General features: G+C 34.7%; 1 protein-coding gene across 4 annotated transcripts in view; it reads right to left on the bottom strand.

The window, feature by feature from the left end:
- DNAJC10 (DnaJ heat shock protein family (Hsp40) member C10) overlaps positions 1-22,552 on the bottom strand; it is a 54,707-nt gene that overhangs the window by 25,168 nt on the left and 6,987 nt on the right. For all 4 annotated transcript variants that reach the window (XM_032406854.1, XM_032406832.1, XM_032406863.1 and 1 more), the window contains 7 exons: positions 12,231-12,313; positions 11,860-11,991; positions 11,240-11,333; positions 9,887-9,964; positions 5,798-5,841; positions 4,999-5,136; positions 700-789 (listed from right to left, as the gene is read on the bottom strand). In XM_032406854.1, coding sequence (XP_032262745.1) covers positions 700-789; positions 4,999-5,136; positions 5,798-5,841; positions 9,887-9,964; positions 11,240-11,333; positions 11,860-11,991; positions 12,231-12,313 — 659 coding nt within the window. The remainder of the gene's footprint in view (positions 1-699; positions 790-4,998; positions 5,137-5,797; positions 5,842-9,886; positions 9,965-11,239; positions 11,334-11,859; positions 11,992-12,230; positions 12,314-22,552) is intronic.

Here is a 22,552-nt window from a genome sequence, read left to right on the forward strand (position 1 = left end):
GGGTTCTATTCTTTATTTCTTTGACTTAAAGTTAATTTTAGCCACCATACCCATTACTTCAAAATACTGCCTAAAATTCAGACCCATTTATGCTTATATTTTGTATTTCTTTGGAATAATGCTATGTAAATCAATCCTATATTAAAGGCTAAAAATCCCTAAATTATAAAATCTAAAAGCAGACAACTGTTCCAAAAAAGTACATAGTTTTAATGATATATAGCTAAAAAGCTGGGGGTAGAGAAGTAAGCTTTTTCAGGTTTAGCAGAGTTGGGTAGGGATACAGACTTAGCTCTGGGATCACTGAGTAGAAAAAAAAATGATTTTACTACAAACTGAGTATTTCTAAAGCTGCTTCTTAGTTCTCAGTGAACAATATAAATAGTTCTGTAAGCAAGAACATAAAATTCCACATCAGATCGAAAGCTGCTTTGTGATCAAAATCTTGGCTTTTTTGACACTCCCACTGAGGCCCCCATTCAGGACTGGTTATGTTGTCTTGAACTCCAGACCCACCCTAAAGTTGCAACTCCAGCAATTAGAGTTTAACCTAGAATAGCTAACATATATACATTAATATATAAAATCCTTTGAAACTGCTTTCTAGTGATGAATAAAACAAATGCTGATTTTAAAATGTTAAGACTTGAAATGTTACCAACATTTACTACCATTTATTATTATTAACAGAAATATTACCTCTAGTGTGTTTGCCGAAAGTAGTTCAAAATCTGGAAGATTATGCATTATTTCCAAATATATTTCTTTAGCATCCAATGAATTAAGGAACTAAAATAAGAGAATCATATTGTAATCTTTTAATCAACATCCATTTATTTGTGTCTTTTTTCCATAGAACTCTCTTAAGAAAAAAAAAAACCACAAAAGTTAAAAACAGTTTTTGAGCTATTTATTCTAAATGTTTTTTAAAAAGTATATTTTGGCGGGGCACCTGGGTGGCTCAGTCAGTTAAGCGTCTGCCTTTAGCTCAGGTCATGGTCCCAGGGTCCTGGGATCGAGCCCCACATCAGGCTCCCTGCTCGGCAGGAACCCTGCTTCTCCCTCTCCCACTCCCCCTGCTTGTGTTCCCTCTCTTGCTGTGTCTCTCTCTGTCAGATAAATAAATAAAAAAAAAAAAAAATATATATATATATATAAAAGTATATTTTGGCAATTAATAAAAAATTGTGTAACAGGGCTGTTTCTTAAAAATATTGATGTAAAATTAAAATTCCATTATCTGGAATTTTCTTTTAATTGTGGTGTGCATTCTATAATAATCCTCACAATAACCTGAAGTAACCTCTGAATTATTGGGGAAAAAACTGTATTATGTTCAGAGCAACTTTAATGCTCATCATGTTTTGCAGGATGCCAATGCTTTACAAACTTTTAAAAGAATTATTAATTAAAACACTAGACTATTTGATGATCCAAGACACTGCATACCCTAACCAATAACTAGTAGGAATTCAGAACTTATAACTGGAAAATTGGAATACTCTTTATTATAGAGGTTTTCAGAAATAGAGTCCAAAAACCTAAGCACCTAGGGGTTTGGCAGAGTTAAACATCCTGATAAAGACCTTATCTTAAAGGTTGAAAACACAAAAGTGAAAAAGGCACATCTCCTTTCTAACAAATTTCCTTTATTTCTGTCCATATTTTATCTTTAGCATGTATTTCTCACTCTCCCTGCTCATGTAATTCTCAAAGAAGCAGCTGTTAACAACAAAGAATAAAGTAATGGTCACATCAGGAAAATGTATTTGGGGGTTGACAAAACAGAGTTTAATTATGAACCACCTCTGCCTGATCATTCAGTATTACCTGAAAGGCCTGAAACTCCATTAAAAACTTATAGCAACTTCCATGGTATGCAGAGCTTAACTGCCCAACATGAGAATAACCATATGGAGAGAAACAATGGGTATAACGTAAGAATAGAAAACGGTTTTTCTTAAGTTTCTATTAAAACTTGTTTTTGTTCTTTTTTCTTAAATCTATAGCATATTGTTAAAGATCTATATGAAATATTTTCTGTTACCAAAGGGCTTAAAAGGCCCAAAGTACTACATGCCATAGTACTACAGGTCATTGACATCAGTCACATTTATTAGAAAGATTTTATTAAATACTCCTGATTATTTACTCCGGTTCTAGTGGTAGAACCTAAGGCCCAAAGTACTACATGCCATAGTACTACAGGTCATTGACATCAGTCACATTTATTAGAAAGATTTTATTATATACTCCTGATTATTCCACTAGAACCTCATTATAAACCTGTTTGTCATAGAGTAAAAGTAAGTAAGAGTAGTTACACTTACAAAGGATACTGTCTAACCTCTGAATTTCTTCCTTCCTCCCTCCCTTCCTCTTAAAGTTATTCATTATACACAGAAGATGTCCCCTATAAAATGTACATGTAAATCACTTTTAAAAGGTGTAATGTGGTGAACATTTCTCAATTATAGAACACACTAAATCAGCTGGGACAATAACTCTCTGCCTCAAAATAACCTAATTATAGCACCCAGAGTTTTCTTTATACCTAATGCAAAATTACATACCTTTTTGGGGGACTACCTCCCAATGTGTTTGGGGAGACAGAGTTTTAACAATTTAATATAACTCCACTATATTACAGTCACTTCACAATGAATCAGTTTATTACAGATTAAAATTTTTTTCATTATCGATGGAATACAAAAAAAAAATACTGGGTACTTTTTTTTTTTTTTTTTGGGGCAGATAACCACAAAATTACCCTTGATAGTATACTGGGTTTTAGAATAACATTAGGATATGAATGGTGTAAAATGCTGTTGTAAATAATACATCCCAAAACAATGGGGCCACACTGTAATGATTCATTATACTATGTGGACTTTTATCTACTTTTCTTCCCAATTACCCAGTACAATTCTGTCCACAGTAAGGGCTTGGTAAATAAATGTTTGCTGAATATACTGACTAGGAAAGAGGGAAGAGATGGATCTTCTCAAATGGATGTCAAGTATTACAACTGGAATTTACCTGGGAAAGAGAGCGTTTAAGGAAGACATAAACTACATATGACATACAAATAAATGAACTCACATTCCAACAAAACAAACCATTAAGCAGAAAAAACTGCCACTGGAATAAACAAGGCATGATTTGCCAACAGCGAAAATGGAACTGACTTTCAGAGATAACCAAGATGTTTATATTAGACCGTGCCTTTTCTCACCCAATTCAGTTTGAGGAGACCAACAGATGTCTTACTTTTCTAAAAACTTGAATGCTTTTAGAAGTGACAAGGACCATTTAATTCATCACTCCCTGTAATTACACTTCCAGTATTACTCATTTATGTCTCCTAAGATTGCATCTGAATTTGCAGTTTTATATCAAAAAGCAGAAAGATCTCACTAAAATATGAGACTGTAGTACTGAAGACAAGAACTTCTATTAAGGGAATAGGCATGCTCATGAACTGTGGGACAATATAAACAGAAATTTTCTATAGGGGCAATCTGGCAAAGCAAACTGAAATTAAAACTGCCATGGCTATTTCATCTAAACAGGTAACTAAAGAAGTGCACAAAAATGAACAAACAACATTGTTCATTACAACATTTCTTATAATCATGAAAAAGTAGGTGAGTTAAATACCAAGGAGGACTGATTAAGTAACTAAGTATGTCACATTTAGTGAATGGATTGTTACTTAGGGATTGTTGATTTATCTATTTATGTGTATGTTTAGCTCTAGCAGATAGTATATAATATACATAGGCACTATATATAGTGTCCACTTATGTGCCAGATAATCTTCTAGGGATTTGAGATATAACAGTAAAAAAAATTCAAACTTAAAAATGTATTGTGGGAGAAAAATAAAAATACAAAGGTAATATATTAGTGTATATTATAAGGTGATAAATGCTCTAGTAGCAGTGGAAGTGGATTTTAGAAAGATTTTAATGACAGAACCACAGATTCTCCCAATGTAAGTTATAGAATATAAGAAAAAGAAGAGTCAACAATGACTCTAAGGTATTTGACCTGAATGATAAAGGATGGATTTTTTTATCAACTGAGATAGAGAAAACTGTGGGCAGAGCAGATCTACAGGAGAATATCAGTGGTATAGTTACGGATATCTAAGTTTGAAAAAATCAGTTAATATCCCAGGGGAGATGTTGAATAGGCAGTAGAATATGTATGTCTGGAGTGGAGGTCAGAGGTCTGGGCCACAGACAGAAGTGGAAAGTTGTCAGCATGAAGTCATAATTGCACGTATATGTAAGTAGAGATCTGGAAGAGTATTTACCAAGATTTGATGGTGCTCATCTGTGGGTGATTTGGATGTAGAAGAATTTTGCATCTGTCTTTATACATTTCTATACCCATATATGAATTTCTATAATGAGTATGTGTTATCTTTGTCAACATCAAGAAAGCAGAATTAAAATACAGAAATAAAAACTAATGAAAGTTTGTCTTTTATTATTTTCTTTTGAGGTTTCCTAGGAACCTATTCCATATCCCATTATTTATCTTAGCTCCTTGATAACTAACTTGAACCTCAGTCTCCTCATTCACAAAATTAGGGAGATGAACCATACAGTAGATTTCCAAACTGAGTTTATAACCAGAATCTAACAGGGTGGTTTAAAAAAACAAATACTGAGTCCCAGCCAAATGTACTAATGATCTACATTTTAACATTAGAAAATATACACATAAATGGAAACCAATGAAAATTCATATAACCTAAGAATGTTTCCCATACTTCTGGGTTGTAAAGGGTAATAGTTTCTACCATTATAAAATAATCCTTACAAGCAGATCTTACCATTAAACAGAAACCCAAAAATTAAATACTTGTTCTAAATAATGACATGTTTATTGTAAATGGATTCATTTCCTTGTTCACTGTTTATAAAATGATGTATTATGTTTGAATGTATGTATTCACATATATATAAAGAAATTAGTAACTCATACCAAAACACTGCTTTTCTCTTTGTTACTTAAGGTGGCTCCAGGAGGAAAATAGGCAGTAGTACTTGTTGTAATATCCAAACTTTTACAAAGGTTGTCCTGGGTAGCACAGTCCATCCATCCTACATTAACAAGACCATCCTATAGTGGAAAGAAACAAAAAACAGGTCATGTGTTGAGTAAAAGAGAAAGTTAAAGGAATTTAGCTTTATTTAGAAACCCCCAACTTTTCTACTGTAAATTTAAAACGTTTTTTAAAAAGTTTACACAAAAAATAAATGATGCAGATAAAACTGGTCTAATAGATATAAAAATTCTACCTAATATATGCAGAAAACATATTTTTGAGCACACACAGATCTTTCACGATTTTCATAACTGATAAACTCCCAGGCAGCAAAGGGAGCTCCAATGAGTGTTAAAGTATCAACAACATACAGATTATATTCCCCAACCTTAGTATGATGAGAGCTAAATATACAACAAAATAACAACAAAACAAAAACAGTAAAAAATAAAGTTTGGAGGTGACACCAACACTAATATGTACCTCTTTGATTAAAGAAAAATTCATAATTATATTACAGGATATTTAAAAGTGAACAACAATGAAAGCACCATATGTCAAAATTCTAATTAGTTAGGAAGAAAAGTTTTATAGCTATGAATATATTTATCAAAAAAAAAAAAAACCTTACACATAAGTGAGTTGTTTAAGGAACTACAAAGAAATATTTAGAATCAATTCTTAAATGTCTTTCTTAACATGGCCATATGGCTTTACAAAATAATTGATGCTTACCAACATGCCACTGAGCCTGAGTCGTGTCTGTGAAGTCAAACAATCTAGAGAGGAAAAAAAATTATGACATAACTTTAGCTTTATTAAGTCTGTACTTTCGTTTGCCTTCCCCCCCAAACTACCATGTTGACTCTAAGGCAACTGACTGGACTCCACTGGTAAATAGTGACACATACACTAGGTAGATACTGAGGCCAAAATCTCATTCCACACACGCAAACACACACGTACGCACGCATGCATGCACACATTTTCCCATTTTCTCGCTAGTTTCCCAGGATTTCTAGGTAAAGGGAATCTCTTTAGGATCTTCCTCTCAAATCTCTGCTCCTATCAACAATCCCCTTGATCCAAGAGATCTCATGATTTTGGAGAAATAAAATGTAATGGCTCTATCTGATAAAAGTATATAAAGAATCTTTAAATTTAAAATACAACACAGTCTTTTACTTAATTTTAATTCCAGTAGTTAACATACAGTGTTAGTTTCAGGTGTACAGTACAGGGATTCAATAATTCTATACATTATAGTGCTCATCATAGCAAGTGTACTCTTTAATCTCCATTACTTTTTTCACCCATCCCCCACCCACCACTCTGGTAACCATTAGTGTGTTCTCTATACTAAGAGTCTATTTCTTGGTTTGTCTCTTTTTTCCTATTTCTTAAATTCCATGTGTGAAATCATACGATATGTCTTTTTCTGACTGACTTATTTCACTCAGGATAATAGTTTTTAGATCCATCCATATTGTTGCCAATGGCAAGATTTCATTTTTTATGGCTGAATATTTCATTATATACATATATGCCACTTCTTTATCCATTCATCTATTGATGGACATTTGGGCTGCTTCCATACTTTGGATATTATAAATAATGCTGCAATAAACACAGAGGGATATAGATCTTTTTGAACTAGTGTTTTCATATTCTTTGGGTAATTACCCAGTAGAGGAATTACTGGATTATATGGAATTCTATTTTCAACTTTTTCAGGAACCTCCATATTGCCACAGTGGCTACACCAGTTTGCATTCCCACCAACAGTGCATGAGGGTTCCTTTTTCTCCACATTCTCACCCACACTTGTTTCTTGTGTTTTTGATTTTAGTCATTCTGATAGGTGTGAGGTGTGAGATGCTCAACATAACTCACCATCTTTCATGTGTGTTGGCCATCTGTGTGTCTTCTTTGGTGAAATGTCTATTCATGTCTCCTCCCCATTTGCAAATTGGATTGTTTTTTGTGTGTGTTGAGTTGTGTAAGTTCTTTATATATTTCCCATTCCATACATTGCCTTTTAGTTTTGTTGTTTCCTTTGCTGTGTGGAAGATTTTTATTTTGATGTAGTCCCAATAGTACACTTTTGCTTTTGTTTTCCTTGCCTCAGGAGACATATCTAGAAAAATGCTGCTATGGCTGTTGTCAGAGAAATTACTGCCTGTGCTCTCTTCTAGGATTTTTATGGTTTCAGGTCTCACTTTTAGGTCCTTACTTCATTTTATTTTTGTGTATGGTGTGAGAAAGTGGTCCAGTTTCCCCAACACTATTTGTTGAAGGGACTTTTTCCCACTGCATATTCTTCCTCCTTTGTTGTAGATTAATTGACCATATAGGCATGGCTTTATTTTTGGGCTCTCTATCTTGTTCTATTGATCTGTGTGTCTATTTTTGTGCCAGTACCATACTGTTTTGATTACTACAGCTTTGTAGTTTATCTTGAAATCTGGGATTGTAATACCTCCAGTTTTGTTCTTTTTCAAGGTTGCTTTGGCTATTTGGGGTTTTTGTGGTTCTGTACAAATTTTAGGATTATTTGTTCTATTTCTGTGAAAAATGCTATTGGTATTTTGATAGGGATTGTAGTAAATCTATAGATTGATTTGGATAGCATGGAGATTTTAACAGTATTTGTTCTTCCAATCCATGAGCATGGAACATCTTTCCATTTGTTTGTATCGTCTTGTTTCTTCATGTTTTATGGTTTTCAGAGTATAGGTCTTTCACCTCTTTGGTTAAGTTTATTCTTAAGTATTTCACTACTCTTGGTGTAATTCTAAATGGGATTATTTTCTTAATTTCTCTTTCTGCTGCTTCATTATTAGGGTATAGACATGCAACAGGTTTCTGTATATTGATTTTGTATCCTGCAACTTTACTGAATTCATTTATCGGTGCTAGTAGTTTTTGGTAGAGTCTTCAGGGTTTTCTTGACTAAGTATCATGTCATTTGCAAAGAGTCAAAGTTTTACTTCTTTCTTACTGATCTGGATGCCTTTTGTTTCTTTTTCTTGTCTGACTGCTGTGGCTAGGACTTCTAGTACTATGTTGAATAAAAGTGGTGAAAGTGGACATTCTTGTCTTGGCCCTGATCTTAGGAGAAAAGCCCTTAGTTTGTCACCATTGAGTATGATGTTAGCTGTAGGTTAGTATATGGCCTTTATTATGTTGAGGTATGTTCCTTCTAAACCTACTTTGTTCATGAATGGATGTTGTACTTTGTCAAATGCTTTTTCTGCATCTACTGAAATCATATGGTTTTTATCTTTTCTTTGCTGATATAAAGTATTACATCGATTGATCTGCTAATGTTGAACCACCCTTGCATCCCAGAATTAAATCCCACTGGATCATGGTGAAATGATTTTTTTAATGTATTGTTGAAGATTTTTGCATCTATCCATCTATGTTCATCAGAGATATTGGCCTATAGTTCTCTTTTTTTTTGTGGCGTCTTCTGGTTTTGGTATCAGGATAATGCTGTCCTCATAGAATGAATATGGAAGCTTTCCTTCCTAAAATACAATACAATCTTAAAATAACTTCTTCACCATTTTCATGAAAATCCTTAAATAGGAATGCTAGGATATAATGAGACAGATTTACAAGCAAGGGAACTGTAGTACCACAGAGCCTATAAAGAGAGGTAAAATCAATCTACCTGGGGTGAAAAGTAAAAGAATGTCAGAAAGTTAAAAAGTTTTTCTTAATGTGTGGGTGAACAGAAATATGTGCATTAGGCCAAAATGAAACAAAATCCCTCAATGATAGACTAATTTAAGGGTTATTTTTGCTTGAAGGCAATACCTTCCTAAGATGGGCCTTATGGGATAGGGTGAGTGGTTGATTTTAGCTGTAAGGCAATTCGTTCTCAATTCAGCAGCATGAAGTTGATAGGTAAAGTCCAGGTTAAAGACCCATGTTGGGATTAAACATATGAAAATGTGTTAATGAATTGGGGGTATTCTGTAATAAGGGGGCTGATTTTTAACCAATCTCATTGTTTGAACAGAGTTTAATAGTTTGTGGTTTGGTCCCATAGAGTATTGAATTTTCAAATTAATTTACTGGTGGAAAGGTTCCTAGAAATGGAAAACTGTCATCTTCAAGTATCTTAAAAGGCAACATGTATACATTTTTGATATGTTAAGTATGAGACAAAGTCCATAATACCAAAAAAATTATTTTGGGAGGGTTACATCTGTCAGCAACTATTTTTGCAAACTGCCAAATACATTTGTGGTTACCTGAAGGTACTAATTATAATGAGAATAATTATGCGAAAAACTTGTCCACCAAAGTCATAAATGAATTTTTAACAAATTAATAATTTTATAACTTATGTGTAAATTAATAAAAAATGTAAGTATTCATTAAATAAAAAATTGTAATTGAATATAAATTGTAGCATGAAGTACTGAATAATCAATTATAGTGGCATACTTAAGACTGACAGCTAGTCAAAGGGTACAAACTTCCTGTTATAAGATTAACAAGTTCTGGGAATGTGATGTACAGCATGGTGATAATAACCAATAATACTAGATCATACACTTGAAAACTGCTAAGAGAGTAGATTTTAAATGTTCTTACCATGAAAAAGAAAAGGTATTTATGACAGGATGGAGGTGTTAGCTGATGCTACGGTGGTAATCATTTTGCAATATGTAAGTGTATCAACAGGTTGTATACCCTGAAGTTACATAATGTTATTTCAATAAAAAAAAATCTCAATAAAAAAAAAAAGACTGGCACCTAAAAATTAAATATCTTGGTTTGTTCATCATAACAAAATAACAAAATTACCTCCTCCTTTGGAACAAAAAGTGATCAGCCAGCCAACACCAGCAGCAAAAGCAGTTTGTATGGAGTTAACAAAATTTCCTTAAAAGAAAATAAAGCAAATTTCTGATTATCTATTATTGGAATTCAGGAATTCATAAAAATCCGCCTGAAGTATATCAAATTCCTACATTGATTTTCCATTGTTTTCGTCATCTAAAATCTAAATTCATTATTTCATTAAGAAAGAAATTGGTGACGGGGCGCCTGGGTGGCTCAGATGGTTAAGCGTCTGCCTCGGCTCAGGTCATGATCCCAGGGTCCTGGGATCAAGCCCCGCATCGGGCTCCCTGCTCAGCGGGGAGCCTGCTTCTCCCTCTCCCTCTGCCTCTCTCCCTGCTCATGCTCTCTCTCTATCGTTGTATCTCAAATGAATAAATAAAATCTTTAAAGGAAAAAAAAAAGAAAGAAAGAATTGGTGACTAAAATTGGTAACTAAGGCCCCTGTGATCTGAGCTTTGTCTACTCATTCAGTTAGCCATGTTTTTCCCCATACCACTGTACCCCGCTGCCCATCTTTTTGTTAGATTCATGGCGAAGTACTGCTAGTTTACCAAGTTCACAGTGATCTTTGAAGGCTTCCTCTTCATTTTCATGACAGATTGGGTCTGACTTCATTCAAGAAGTATTTTCTAATCCTTCCACTTTTCCCCATCTGAGTTCTTTTATATTCTTCACATTTCCCTAAGATTGCCTCTATCATAATAGTTACTACACTGCATTAATGGTTTACTAATGCCTTCCTTGCTAAAATAATGAGGCCCTTGAAAGAGGGATTATATATTTTATTACTGCAGCCCTAACATTTAACACAGTTTCACAGACATAACTTATATTCAGTGAATGATGTGAACATCTTACTAGATGTGAATACTATCATTTCATGGGTATCAGAGTATAACCCACCTAAAGTCATTTGATCAATCAGAAGTCTAAGATTAGAGGAAAGAGTTTTTAAACTTAAAATTACACTAGATAGGCAGGAATTGACTGCCATACAGTACAGTTATGAAAGCAATAAAACACTTGGCTAACTAAACATTCAATTGCACTTTGAAAGCTGCCATTACACCTAGCATCACATTGTATTCATTTCCCACATCTTAACTGTTTTAGTTTCTATACAAATATGATTCATTTGTTATAAATACCAACTATTTAGCAGAGGTCAGAAAAAATCACTAAATTCCCTTCTAAAAAGATACTTTAAAAATTTCAATATTATAACCAACATATTAACACTATTACTGAAAAAAAATTAAAATACCAAATTCAAAGTATCCTTGAAAATCAAACAAATGAAGAAAATAAAATTACCTGTCCATAATTCCGTCACAGTGCTTCTAACATGCTGCATGACGAAACTCACTAAACTTTCCTTTGATCTGTCACCATGATATTTCACTGCAGCCTATTATTTTTTTTTATAAAAAGAGAAACATCTTTTATTATTATTCTAAAAACTCAGTAAAAATAATACCAAATGCTTTTAATTTTACATTATTTTGAATACAATAAGATTTATCTCTCAATAGTATAGTGTATTTCCAAATGATATGAAGATCTCAATTGTACAGATTCCACAAAAGACATTTTAATAACACTATAATAGTTTTCTAGTTTCAGTTTTATCACTAGAAAAAAAAGGGGCTATCAGAACTTTATATTCAATGAGACAATGCAGGTAAAATATTTTGTGAACTATAAAATAAAATATGCATAATGGCTAAGATAGAAACCAATGGTAAACATTTAATTTTGAAATAAAGAAAGGTCAAAGTAATGGCATTTAAAGTATCTGACTAGGCTCTAGTCAGATGGCACCTAAAATCAGATTTAAAAATCAAAACAATCTACAAAATCACGTGTTGTGTTTTCTCTAGTATCTTCCTTGCCATAAAGTTCCAAATTTAAAAAATGCGAACTTTACCCCTTACCATTCCAGACCTAAAAATGAAGAGGCTGGGATAACTGTTGACTCCTTTCATTCGGCAAAGCATTCTATCATCACCACAGTTAACAGCACCAATTCGAAGTAATCCATCCACTTCTTTAGCAAAGTCTCTCCACTATGAGGAAAAAAGCACAGGTATTTCCCTGATAAGATAATTTTTCTTCCCTTGAACACTCTTCAAGCTATACATTCTTAAAGGAGAATATTTTTATCAAATAAAACCATACATATATGAAAGTATTTGATAATTGATAGTTATCATTACTATTAATAGGAAAAAATCCTAATACATTAAAAAAAATACTCAACAGATTAGAATAAAACTTTAACAATCAGAATGTAAAAAATACATACTGTGGGAGCTAAATCATGGCAGTGTGAACATCCTGGGGAGTAAAAGTTCACAAACCACAGTTCTCCAGAATTAACAGCAGCATCTAAAGCAGATAAAACCGAAACAACTTAGAATTATTTACTAAAGGTTTGTGCATATTTTAGTTAAAATTCTGTTGTAGTCTTATATCTTTCATGCTACCTTTGTCATTTTCTGTACAGGTTTTTCTATAAAAAGAGAACATACTACAGTTGACCCTTGAACAACATGGGCTTGGTTTTTTTTTTTTTTTTTTGATACAGTAATGTATTTTCTCTTCCTTATGATTTTAATAATTTTTCTCCAGTTTACTTTACTGTAAGAATAACAGTATATAACATATATACAAAATATGTGTTAATCAACTGTTACATTACTGCAAGGCTTCTAGTCAACAGAAGGCTATTAGTAGTTATATTTGGGAGAGTCAGAAGTTGTATTTGGATTTTCAACTGCGTGGGGGGGGTCAGTGCCCCTAACCCTGCATTGTTCAAGGGTCAACTGTGTATCAACTGTCAAACTAACAATATCTTAAAAAAAATTCCTTTGGGCACATACTTGAATAAAGAGCAACCCTGAGCTGCAAGACACTCGTCACCATGAAGCTGTGAGAAGTGGCACAAGGAATCAGCAGCTAAACCTCATACAGGAGTTTGTGTGGATAAGAGAAATGAAGAAAAGAAACACTGAGAGAGATGGAAATTTAAGTTCATCTACTATCTGAGGCACAGGTTAAATACCTGGGTCAATCAGTTCTGACAGCTACTTCAAATTCTGAAAGAATGAAATAAGAGAACTACACAAGATAGTAAGGACTGTGGAGATTATATTTAATCTTTGCCCTTAAATAAGTCATTTACCTTGGAAAACTCTATTATTAGAAAAACATTAGATCAAGGTTTTTAACAGTTTAAAACACAAATACATAGTTGCTAATATAATGATCTGAATACATGATATCCAGCCAATAACCTATTATGCATTATAATCTATAAAATGACTTGATGTACACTCTAAGAAGAGAACATAGGCAGTAATTTCTTTGACCCCGGCTGTGGCAACACTGTTTCAGATCTGTCTCCTAAGGCAAGGGAAACAAAAGCAAAAATAAACTATTGGGACTACATCAGAATAAAAAGCTTTTGCACAGCAAAGAAAACCATCAACAAAGAAAGCAACCTTTTAAATCGGAGGAGATATTTACAAATGATATCTGATAAGGGGTTAATATCCAAAATACATAAAAAGTTTATACAACCCAACACCAAAAAAACCCCACATAATCTGATTAAAAATGTGCAGGGGATCTGAATATTCTTCCAAAGAAGATATACAGATGGCCATTAGACATATGAAAAGATGCTTAACATCACTCATCAGCAGAGAAAAGCAAATCGTAACCACTATGAGATATCACTTTATATCTGTCAGAACAGCTAGAATCAAGAAGAAATAACAAGTGTTGGCAAGGATGTGAAGAAAAAGGAACACTTTGTGCACTGTGGGTAAGAATGTAAATTGTTATGGGGAGGTTCCTCAAAAAACTGAAAATAGAAATACCATATGATCCAATAATTTCACTGGGTATTTACCTAGAGAAAACAAAAACACTAATTTGAAAGATAACATGCACCTTTTTGTTCACTGCAGCATTATTTATAATAGCCAAGATATGGAAGCAGCCCAAGTGTCCATTGATAGATTAAAAGATTAAAAATGTGGTATATATACAATGGAATATTAGCCATAAAAAGGATGAGATTCTGCCATTTGTGATAATACAGATGGACCTACAAAGTATTATGCTAAGTGAAATAAATCAGAGAAAAACATCATATGATTTCACTTATATGTGAAATCTAAAAAACAGATGAATGAACAAACAAAAAGTAGAATCAGGCATATAAGTACAAAATGATGGTTCCCAGTGGGGAGGAATGTGTGTGGAAAGGGTAAATGGGAAGGGAAGTGGGAGTTACCAGCTCCCAGTTATGGAATAAATAAGTCATGGGAATAAAAGATATAGTTACCGAGAATACAGTCTACGGTATTGTAACAGCACTGCATGGGGACAGATGGTAGCTGTACTTGTGATGAGCACAGCATTCCTACAGAGCTGTTGAATCACTATGCTGTACACCTGAAACTAATGTAACATTGTGTGTCAACTATACTCAAAAAAACAAAAAAAAATTTTTTTTAACTCTGTAGGGATGCACTCTAACATCCAAGACAAAAAAGTGAAAACAATTTGCTTTTGGTTGAAGTGTTTCTGTATAATTCCGTATCAAAATCAGTTAATAGGAATTTATAAATAAAAGTTTCATAAATTATGTAATTTATTGTAAGATATTAAACCAACATACTATTTTAAATATGTATAACTAATTCACGTTAAATAGAAACATGTACAAGACTCAATATCCACTTTCAATTACAAGACACACAGATCTGTGGAAAAAAGTTAATCTGTACATTACTGGTAAAGTGTATAATTTAGGATTTTATCAGCTGTTCCCTGGCAATGTTTAGGAAGTCTGACCAACAGATCACTCTAAGTGGCTGAAATAATTGCCACATTGACTTAGACCACTAACTGGTAATAATTTAGGTAAAATTTTAATGAATTTAGTGAAGACTCTTAACAGAAATGGGGTTATTTCATTAGCTATAAATAAGTAATGAGATGGGTTTTTACATATAAAAAGATAAAGCAATGATTAGACAAAATAGGACTGTTCATAAGTCTTAAATAAATTAAGTATGATATACAACAAATCTGAATGGCATTTAAATTGACACAAAACTTCACAGTGAAAAAAATCTCTATTTGGTACTTTGTTTTCACAGAGCACTTCTAACGTATTTACATAGTTCCCACTGCTGTTGAGTAAAATTAAAAATATTTTTTTTTTTTTTTAAAAGATTTTATTTATTTATTTGACAGAGAGAGACACAGTGAGAGGGAGTGGGAGAGGGAGAAGGAGGCCTCCAGTGGAGCAGGGAGCCCGACGCGGGGCTCGATCCCAGGACCCTGGGATCATGACCTGAGCCTAAGGCAGACGCCTTACGACTGAGCCACCCAGGCGCCCCAAATTAAAAATATTCTTAATGTTGTGTTATTGAAGCTCAATGTTTTTATAAAACCCAGCAATGCAGAATAAAACAAGTATATTTCAAAACGTAACTTTCAGCTTCTAAGTTCTACAATTACAGTAATGTCCATTAATATCCACACAACTACGGCTAATAACTTGTTAGCCTAGAAAAATGTAAAAATAGGATGAGGTCAGTTAAGAGCATAAATTAGTAAGAGAAAACTAAATGTACAAGTATAGGGTATACAGTCAATAAGACAATTGATAAATAATGCTAATGCTAACGGGTTTATTTCATTTAAGAAAAAAAGAGCAGCACAAGCATGGGCTGTAAGATGAACCTGAGTTGAGCATATGTCCCATCTCTGGCACTGTGTCAGTCAGGAAGGTTATGCTATAGTACAGAAATGATTCCAATTATGTCATGGGCTGGCAAAAAAGGTTTATTTCTATCATCTATTACATGTCTATACTGAGTTGGCTGCAACTCTCCTCCGTATCACTTCACCACTCTCTATTTTCAACAATGCTATTTCTCCTGACAGAGCAAAATGGTGAACCAAATGTTGGCTCTTAAAGTTTTTGCCTAGAAGTGACATACACTACTTCTGTTCACATTTCACTGGCCAAAGCAAGTCATGAGATCAAGCCTGAGCTCTACAGAGTCGGATGTGTAATTCTCCATCACAGAGAAGCACCTCAAGGAGAAACAATCAACACGGACGAGTACAGTAAAATATACTACAAATATCTATTAGCTGAACTTAGGCATGTAATTTTTTTTCTGAAACACAGTTTGTAATTTGTGGAAAAAAACACTACTATCAATATTGATGTTTGTTGTGAAGATTAAATATGATAAATATTAATTGCCTGGAATGGGAACGGACACTCACAAACTATAGCAATGTTTTATTATTCTCTTCCACTTACCTACAAAACGTTCTTATAATATGACCACATATTATGTGACAACTTGGTTATAATAACTCAAAAGAGGCAGCACAGGACTTGCCGGCACACAGCACGGTTGAGAAATCAACAACAGCTCCATGAAACTGCACATTAAAAAAAAATTCTGCCACAATTTTTGTCCCTCAGAATGAAGCCTTTTAAGAGGAGGTTTATTTATTCATTGATTCATTTCAGTTACTGAGAAATAATTCACTCCCTGATGTGAATATTATGGAAAAAAATTAGGAAATTTAGGATATTAGTTAAAGGAAGTTTGTGTCATTATTTGCAATGGTAGAATTTCATCTTTCTTAGCCCAAGGAAAAGGGTTTCAAAAAAAGTCTCAGTCAATGGGAAGCAATCCAGTATAGCCCATGTTCCTGAGAGTCCCCAAAACCTTACTAAGGATCCAGTTATTGCACACACTCCCGCAAACATGGCCCAGAATGTTCAGAAGTTCACCCTATGTGGGCTGTGCTTTGCATCATTTCAACACTGAATGGGAAGTTTTGTTAGATGCCCTTACGTCTTGTATTAACTAGATAAGTATGTCTGGTTCATAATAACAAGACCCTGAAATTAACAATAACTACTCTCCAAAGAAGAGTTTCCTGACAAAGTCTAATTGAACAAAATCCTAGATTGCATTTTGTTAGCAGATGATGGAGATTAAAAAAAAAGAAAAGAAAAAGAGGCAGAGGTGCTGTGGGCTCCTTTGTAATTTCTTGAGCTTGTCTTCAAAAGGATGCCTGTATTATGCAGGTATTATTCAGAATGACTAGTAAAAGTGAGAGATGTCCTCTGCTTTTGCAGATACCGTCTAGAATTTGCTTATAATGACCGGTATCATACTTTCCTGTGACATATAAAAAGACAGTATGCACACGTTTAATGGGAAGGATGAGAACATTAAGTGGAGTTTACTAATCACATTTTCTCTTCTGTACTATAAACTTTCTAGAGTTCACTCCTGATAAAAGTGAACTATGTAATTTGGACTAACTCTCCCACTACAACCCCCAAATTGGACAAAATATAAGACTTCTGTTGAAAGCATCAGACAATTACCAACACAGTGAAGAATTAGGGGGCCAAAGCACGGGAGGAGGTGGAAATCACAGAGCCAGTGTTTTCGAGAAAAGGTAGTTGATTGGCAAGAAACTGAGCAGAGCTTTCAATATATTCATGAGGCCAGAGGGACAAAAATGGAATACACCGCACATCTAAGAAAGGGTCCTCTAAACAAAGATGAACTGGAAAGTGACCAGTCCTCTCAAAGTCCAAAGCTCAGCTTTTGAATCATTTCAGTCTCTATTTGGATAAAACTGATCTGAGGTTGTTAGTGACCCCCGCCAGAAGAAAGCATAACTCCTCTTTGGAGAAGGAGAACATACATAACTTTAAAATATCTTTGTAATTATATGAATAATTAGTTATACAAAAAACAGGAGTAAGTAACCCAAACCAAGAGAAATAACTGGTAATAGAAAGAGACCCACAACCAAGTAGGCTAATGTGATATTTACACAATTGATTGATACTATCTCGCCTCAGCTTCTTCAATTAAAACATCAGGATCAGCTCGTTTCAGCCCAGTAACAGAGTATCGTCAGAGATCAGATGCCATGGTGGCAACTATGCGCTGAACCTATCAGTAGTAGTTTATTATTTCCGAAAAATTATCTCTAAGGTTTTGTGGCTGTATTTTTAACTACTCTTTGGGGTTGTACATGAACTACTAGCAGTTCTTAACTGTTCCATAGTGACACATCTGAGAAAGTATGAACCCATATGCAATATAACCATCAGGAAAATGTCTCCTTTTGGGTCAATTCATTAATTCGTCAGCTTGCAAGTTTTGTTCAGTTCCTCCAATTCTATCTCTGATTCCAGTTTTCTGCCCTACTGGTCCCAAAACACTCACTGGCAGACTAGCAGATGAGAGATAATAATAGCCATACAGGAAAGCTATAGGTTTATATAACTACATGCAGTGAAGTTATGATTCTGCCAGCTCGTGTATGAGTAGTAGTTCAAGTGTTCACTTGTTCAAGTGTTCATGTATAAGACTACTGATAGAGTGATACACCGAATACTGACTTTGTAGGCCTAAGCTCACCAACAGGACATAGAAAATAAGAATAAATGCAATTCTTGGTCAGAAGAAACTGTTCAAAATCAAGTGACTAGAACACATATCATTATCTTTGATAATGATAATATGTGAGAAACCTATATGCATTATTTTTTGCAGCTAGTATGCTATTTTTGTTTTCTAAATTAAATGAGATTGTAATAGAACAAAATAAAATTGAGATTTGAGGTAAAATATATTGATTTGAAATAGAAAAGAAAGAATAAACCTATTATACCTGTACAACCTTTGAAAGAATAAGAATCTAATCCAATAGTTAAAATTTTCTAAAATGCAATGGAAAATTATAATAGAACTGTTATTTTTATATCCACTTTCACATAAGTCAAAATAAATCTGCTTCCAAAATAACCACAGTTACCCGAAACTCTGAAATCCAAAAGCTCCAAAACTGGGAGTTTATGTGCAAGTTTGCAGCAAGCTCCCGTGGCATCCAAACCTGTCCTGAACTTATCTATTGGCTACATATTACTTTTACTTTCTTTCTTTCTTTTTTTTTTTTTGGTGTACATACTTACACATTTCTCTGCAGAAATATTAATGTTTTAGAAAAAAGTATACAGCCCCATGTTCTGCAAAGAACATTATTTAATCCATAGTGTATACTATGAAAATTAATAAAAGGAAACTTCACTAGAGTTGGAGGCTAGAATGAGGAGTCATACCTCTCAGCATCAATTACAGTAAGAATTGTCAATTACAAACCCCAACAGAATCATCATCAACAGAACAGATGATCATTACAGACTGTAGATCAATTAGAAACTGTCATCACCCTGAACTCTTGCTTTCCTCCAATGGATTTTCATTCAGAACAACCCTTCCCAATTTCCTCCTTCTTCCCCATAAAATAACATTCCCCTCTGCTGTTTCTTGGACTTGCCTATGTCTTTGCCCTAGCTTGCAGGTCCCAAACTGTAATTCCCTGCTATTCTTGAATAAATCCATTCTTTTGCTGGTAAAATATTTTATTTTATTTTTTATTCTATTTTTTTCTTTTTGCTTTAGGAAAAAACCTCTAAGAAATGGGGTACCAGTCATCAAAATGCTTTGAGGGCATCTCCACCTCTAGGACCTCAGCCAGTTTTATGTTTAAAAACTATGGCCCTTCCTCATGCATATTTCTAACTAAATGGACCCATTTAACTAAATGTAATTTTAGAACTTCAGTGACTATTATGGTGAACTTTCGATCTCCCCAAACTTACTTTCCTCAAAACTGAACTGGACAGCCATGGCTCTACAGTTGTCGAAACTGAATGGGATGCCCATATTGCTTGGTATTTTGAAGCAACCAACCGTTACCAGGAACCTAAACTTGCCTCTGCAAAATACAATTTTTCACTAAATGAGGCAAACAATTAAAAAAAGACAAAAAGGCTTCCAAGGGCTCCTTTCCCCCTCCCTGATCTTGCCTCAGGACGCGTGCAGCCCCTCACACTCAGGCCCCACCACCTCAACTGCCATCATCCTCCTTCCCTTCTGCACAAGCTCCACCTCCTCTATGCCCTTGGTTTCCTCATTTGAATTCTCTCATTTAACTTCTCTGTTCCTTAGAACCTCTCCCTGCTCCCACCTCTCCTGAACCTACTAAAACCTGCCCCTTTAGAGATTTCTGAGGATCCAAATAAACCCCAAATTTCTTAGGTTCCCTGGACTAAGGCTGAATTACAAGCCATAGTTAAAAGAGTTTCCTAAAGTGAGTGAGGACCCCCATAGGTCTGCTGAAGATTTTAGCAGAGTGATTCAAACATGCCAACCTGGTTTCTCCGATATTTATCAGTTAGTCTACATGCTTGTTCACAAGGGCCAGGCCAAACACTGGATGAAATCAGCCCAGGGGGAATATCCTGAAAGGGATTCTGAGAAACAGACCCCTAACTTTTGGCAAGATGTTAGAACACTCGGCTGGAAACCTCCACTGAGCAATTATAGTAGCCTTTCCTAAGCCTGTTGATTGGAACAAAATTCAGGCTTGCACACAAAAGCCTGATGAGCCTGTTCATGATTATTACAATCAACTTCAAATTATCTTTAAAGAAAATTCTGATCTTGCTGTGCATGTTGAATCCACACAGGTAGCATTTAACTTTATGTTTATTAGCAGGCTGAACTGGGGTCTCTCTCTTAAAAGAACCAAGACAAAATGGGAAACCATGTCCACTCCAGATTAAATCTGGCAAACCAACTTGCTCACACCCTAGATGAGTCACCTGAAAGACAAACCACTACAATTCTTAATTTTCAACTCCAGCAAATGAAAGCCCCTAAGCAAAACCAAAACCTCCTAGTTTCTGCTGTTGTTGCAAAGAGTCAGGACATTGAATAAAAGATTGTTACTCTCTTAAGTGCTTCAGATGTCTTCAGCCTTCTAGCTACCTTTCCAATGCCCTCCTAATTCCCAGTAATGGGGCTCCAAGGAACTACCAGGGGTCTTCCCAATCTTCCCACTTAATCAGCTTGGAGAAACCACTCTCCAGATTGGAAATGAATTTTTCCCTGTCCTTGACACCAGAGCTACAGTCTTGGTGCTCAACCTCACTGCTATAAAGTAAACTTGCCTCAGAGTACTAAAACAGTTCAAATAGTGGGGGTCTCTAATCAACTTCAACAGGTTCCTATCTCTGAACCTATTCCCTTTTGTCTAGGCCCTTTAAGAAATATGCACCTTTCTCTCCTTAGTTCTGCCACCCCATTCATTTACCAGGTCGAGATTTCTTAGAAAAATATGCCAGAATTCCTTTCTCCCAAAAGGGGAAATAATTTTACAAGTTGACAGTGATAATTAAAATAGCCAACCAGGTGAATTAAATGACCCTTTGGCATCTTTCATTTGCTCTGACAGCAGCATAGCTGAGTCTGGGGATGATGATCATTTGTTCCTATTGGATCAGCTACTGTCCTCTTTTTGGGCAAGATCTTCAGCTGATATTGGCAGAATCCACGGTGCATCTCCCATCAAGATTCAAACAGATCCCTCAAAAGCTCTCCCCAGAATTAATGAATAACCTATAAATAAAGAAGCCCTTCAGGGCCTCATTATTCCCTGCACTAGTGCCCATAACATACTTATTTTACCTGTAAGAAAATCTAAATAACCGAGGATGGAGGTTTGCTCAGGACCACCAAGCAATAAATAACATTGTTACCACTTGGCACCCGGTTGTTCCTAACCCCCATATGCTACTGATCTCCATTCCCACAAAAGCAAATTTTTCACTATAACTGATCTATGCAGTACACGTTTAGTATTCTGGTTGATAAGGCCAGCCAATTTATTTTTGCTTTCACTCTCGAAGAACAGAAATACACCTGAACAGTAATGCTCTAGGGTATCACAGAGAGACCTTCTTACTTTTTCCAAACCTTAAAAGCTGATTTGAATGATAAAAAGTTTTCTGCAGGCTCTACTTTGTTACAATAGTAGATTATTTGCTTCTCTGCTGCCCTTCTCGAACCTCTTCATAGGAAGACAACATCTATGCCTTAAAACTTTTGGACTTAGAGGGATGTAAAGTCTCCAAAGAAAAATTGCAGTTTGCACAAATTCAGGTTCTATAACTGATCTCAGAACAAGGGCTACATTTGGATTCAGGTAGGCTTCATTGCATCCCGAACTCCTCCTCCCTCCCCCAAATCTAAAACTAATCTCTAATTACAAGGTTTTCTTGGACTGACCAGACACTGTTGAAAGTGGATTCCAAACTTCTTTATTCTAGCTCAACCTCTATATGCTTTACTAAAAAAGGACAAACCTGACCCTATTATTTGGAAAGAGTGGGTAGACACAGCTTTTGGTACTTTAAAGAAAAACCTAATAAAGCCCCTTGCTTTTAGACATCCAACTTCCCTTTTTCCTCTTTGTATGTGAGAGAAGGGAAGGCTTTGTCTGCATTTCCCAAACCTTTGCAACAGGGGGAAACCTCTTCTTTTGATTATGGCCTTTTGGAAATAGCCTCATCATGATCCTGTGATCAAATTAATTCTTTACTTGTTTTTTTCTGAAGGTTTAGAAGGTTCAGAATTCACAAGTCTTTCTTTCATCTGATGTATTATCCGACTCTGGAACTCTTTTTTTTTTTTTTTTTAAAGATTT

This window comes from Phoca vitulina, unplaced genomic scaffold, assembly GCF_004348235.1.
Source record: "Phoca vitulina isolate PV1807 unplaced genomic scaffold, GSC_HSeal_1.0 scaffold1, whole genome shotgun sequence".
Classification (NCBI taxonomy): Eukaryota; Metazoa; Chordata; class Mammalia; order Carnivora; family Phocidae; genus Phoca; species Phoca vitulina.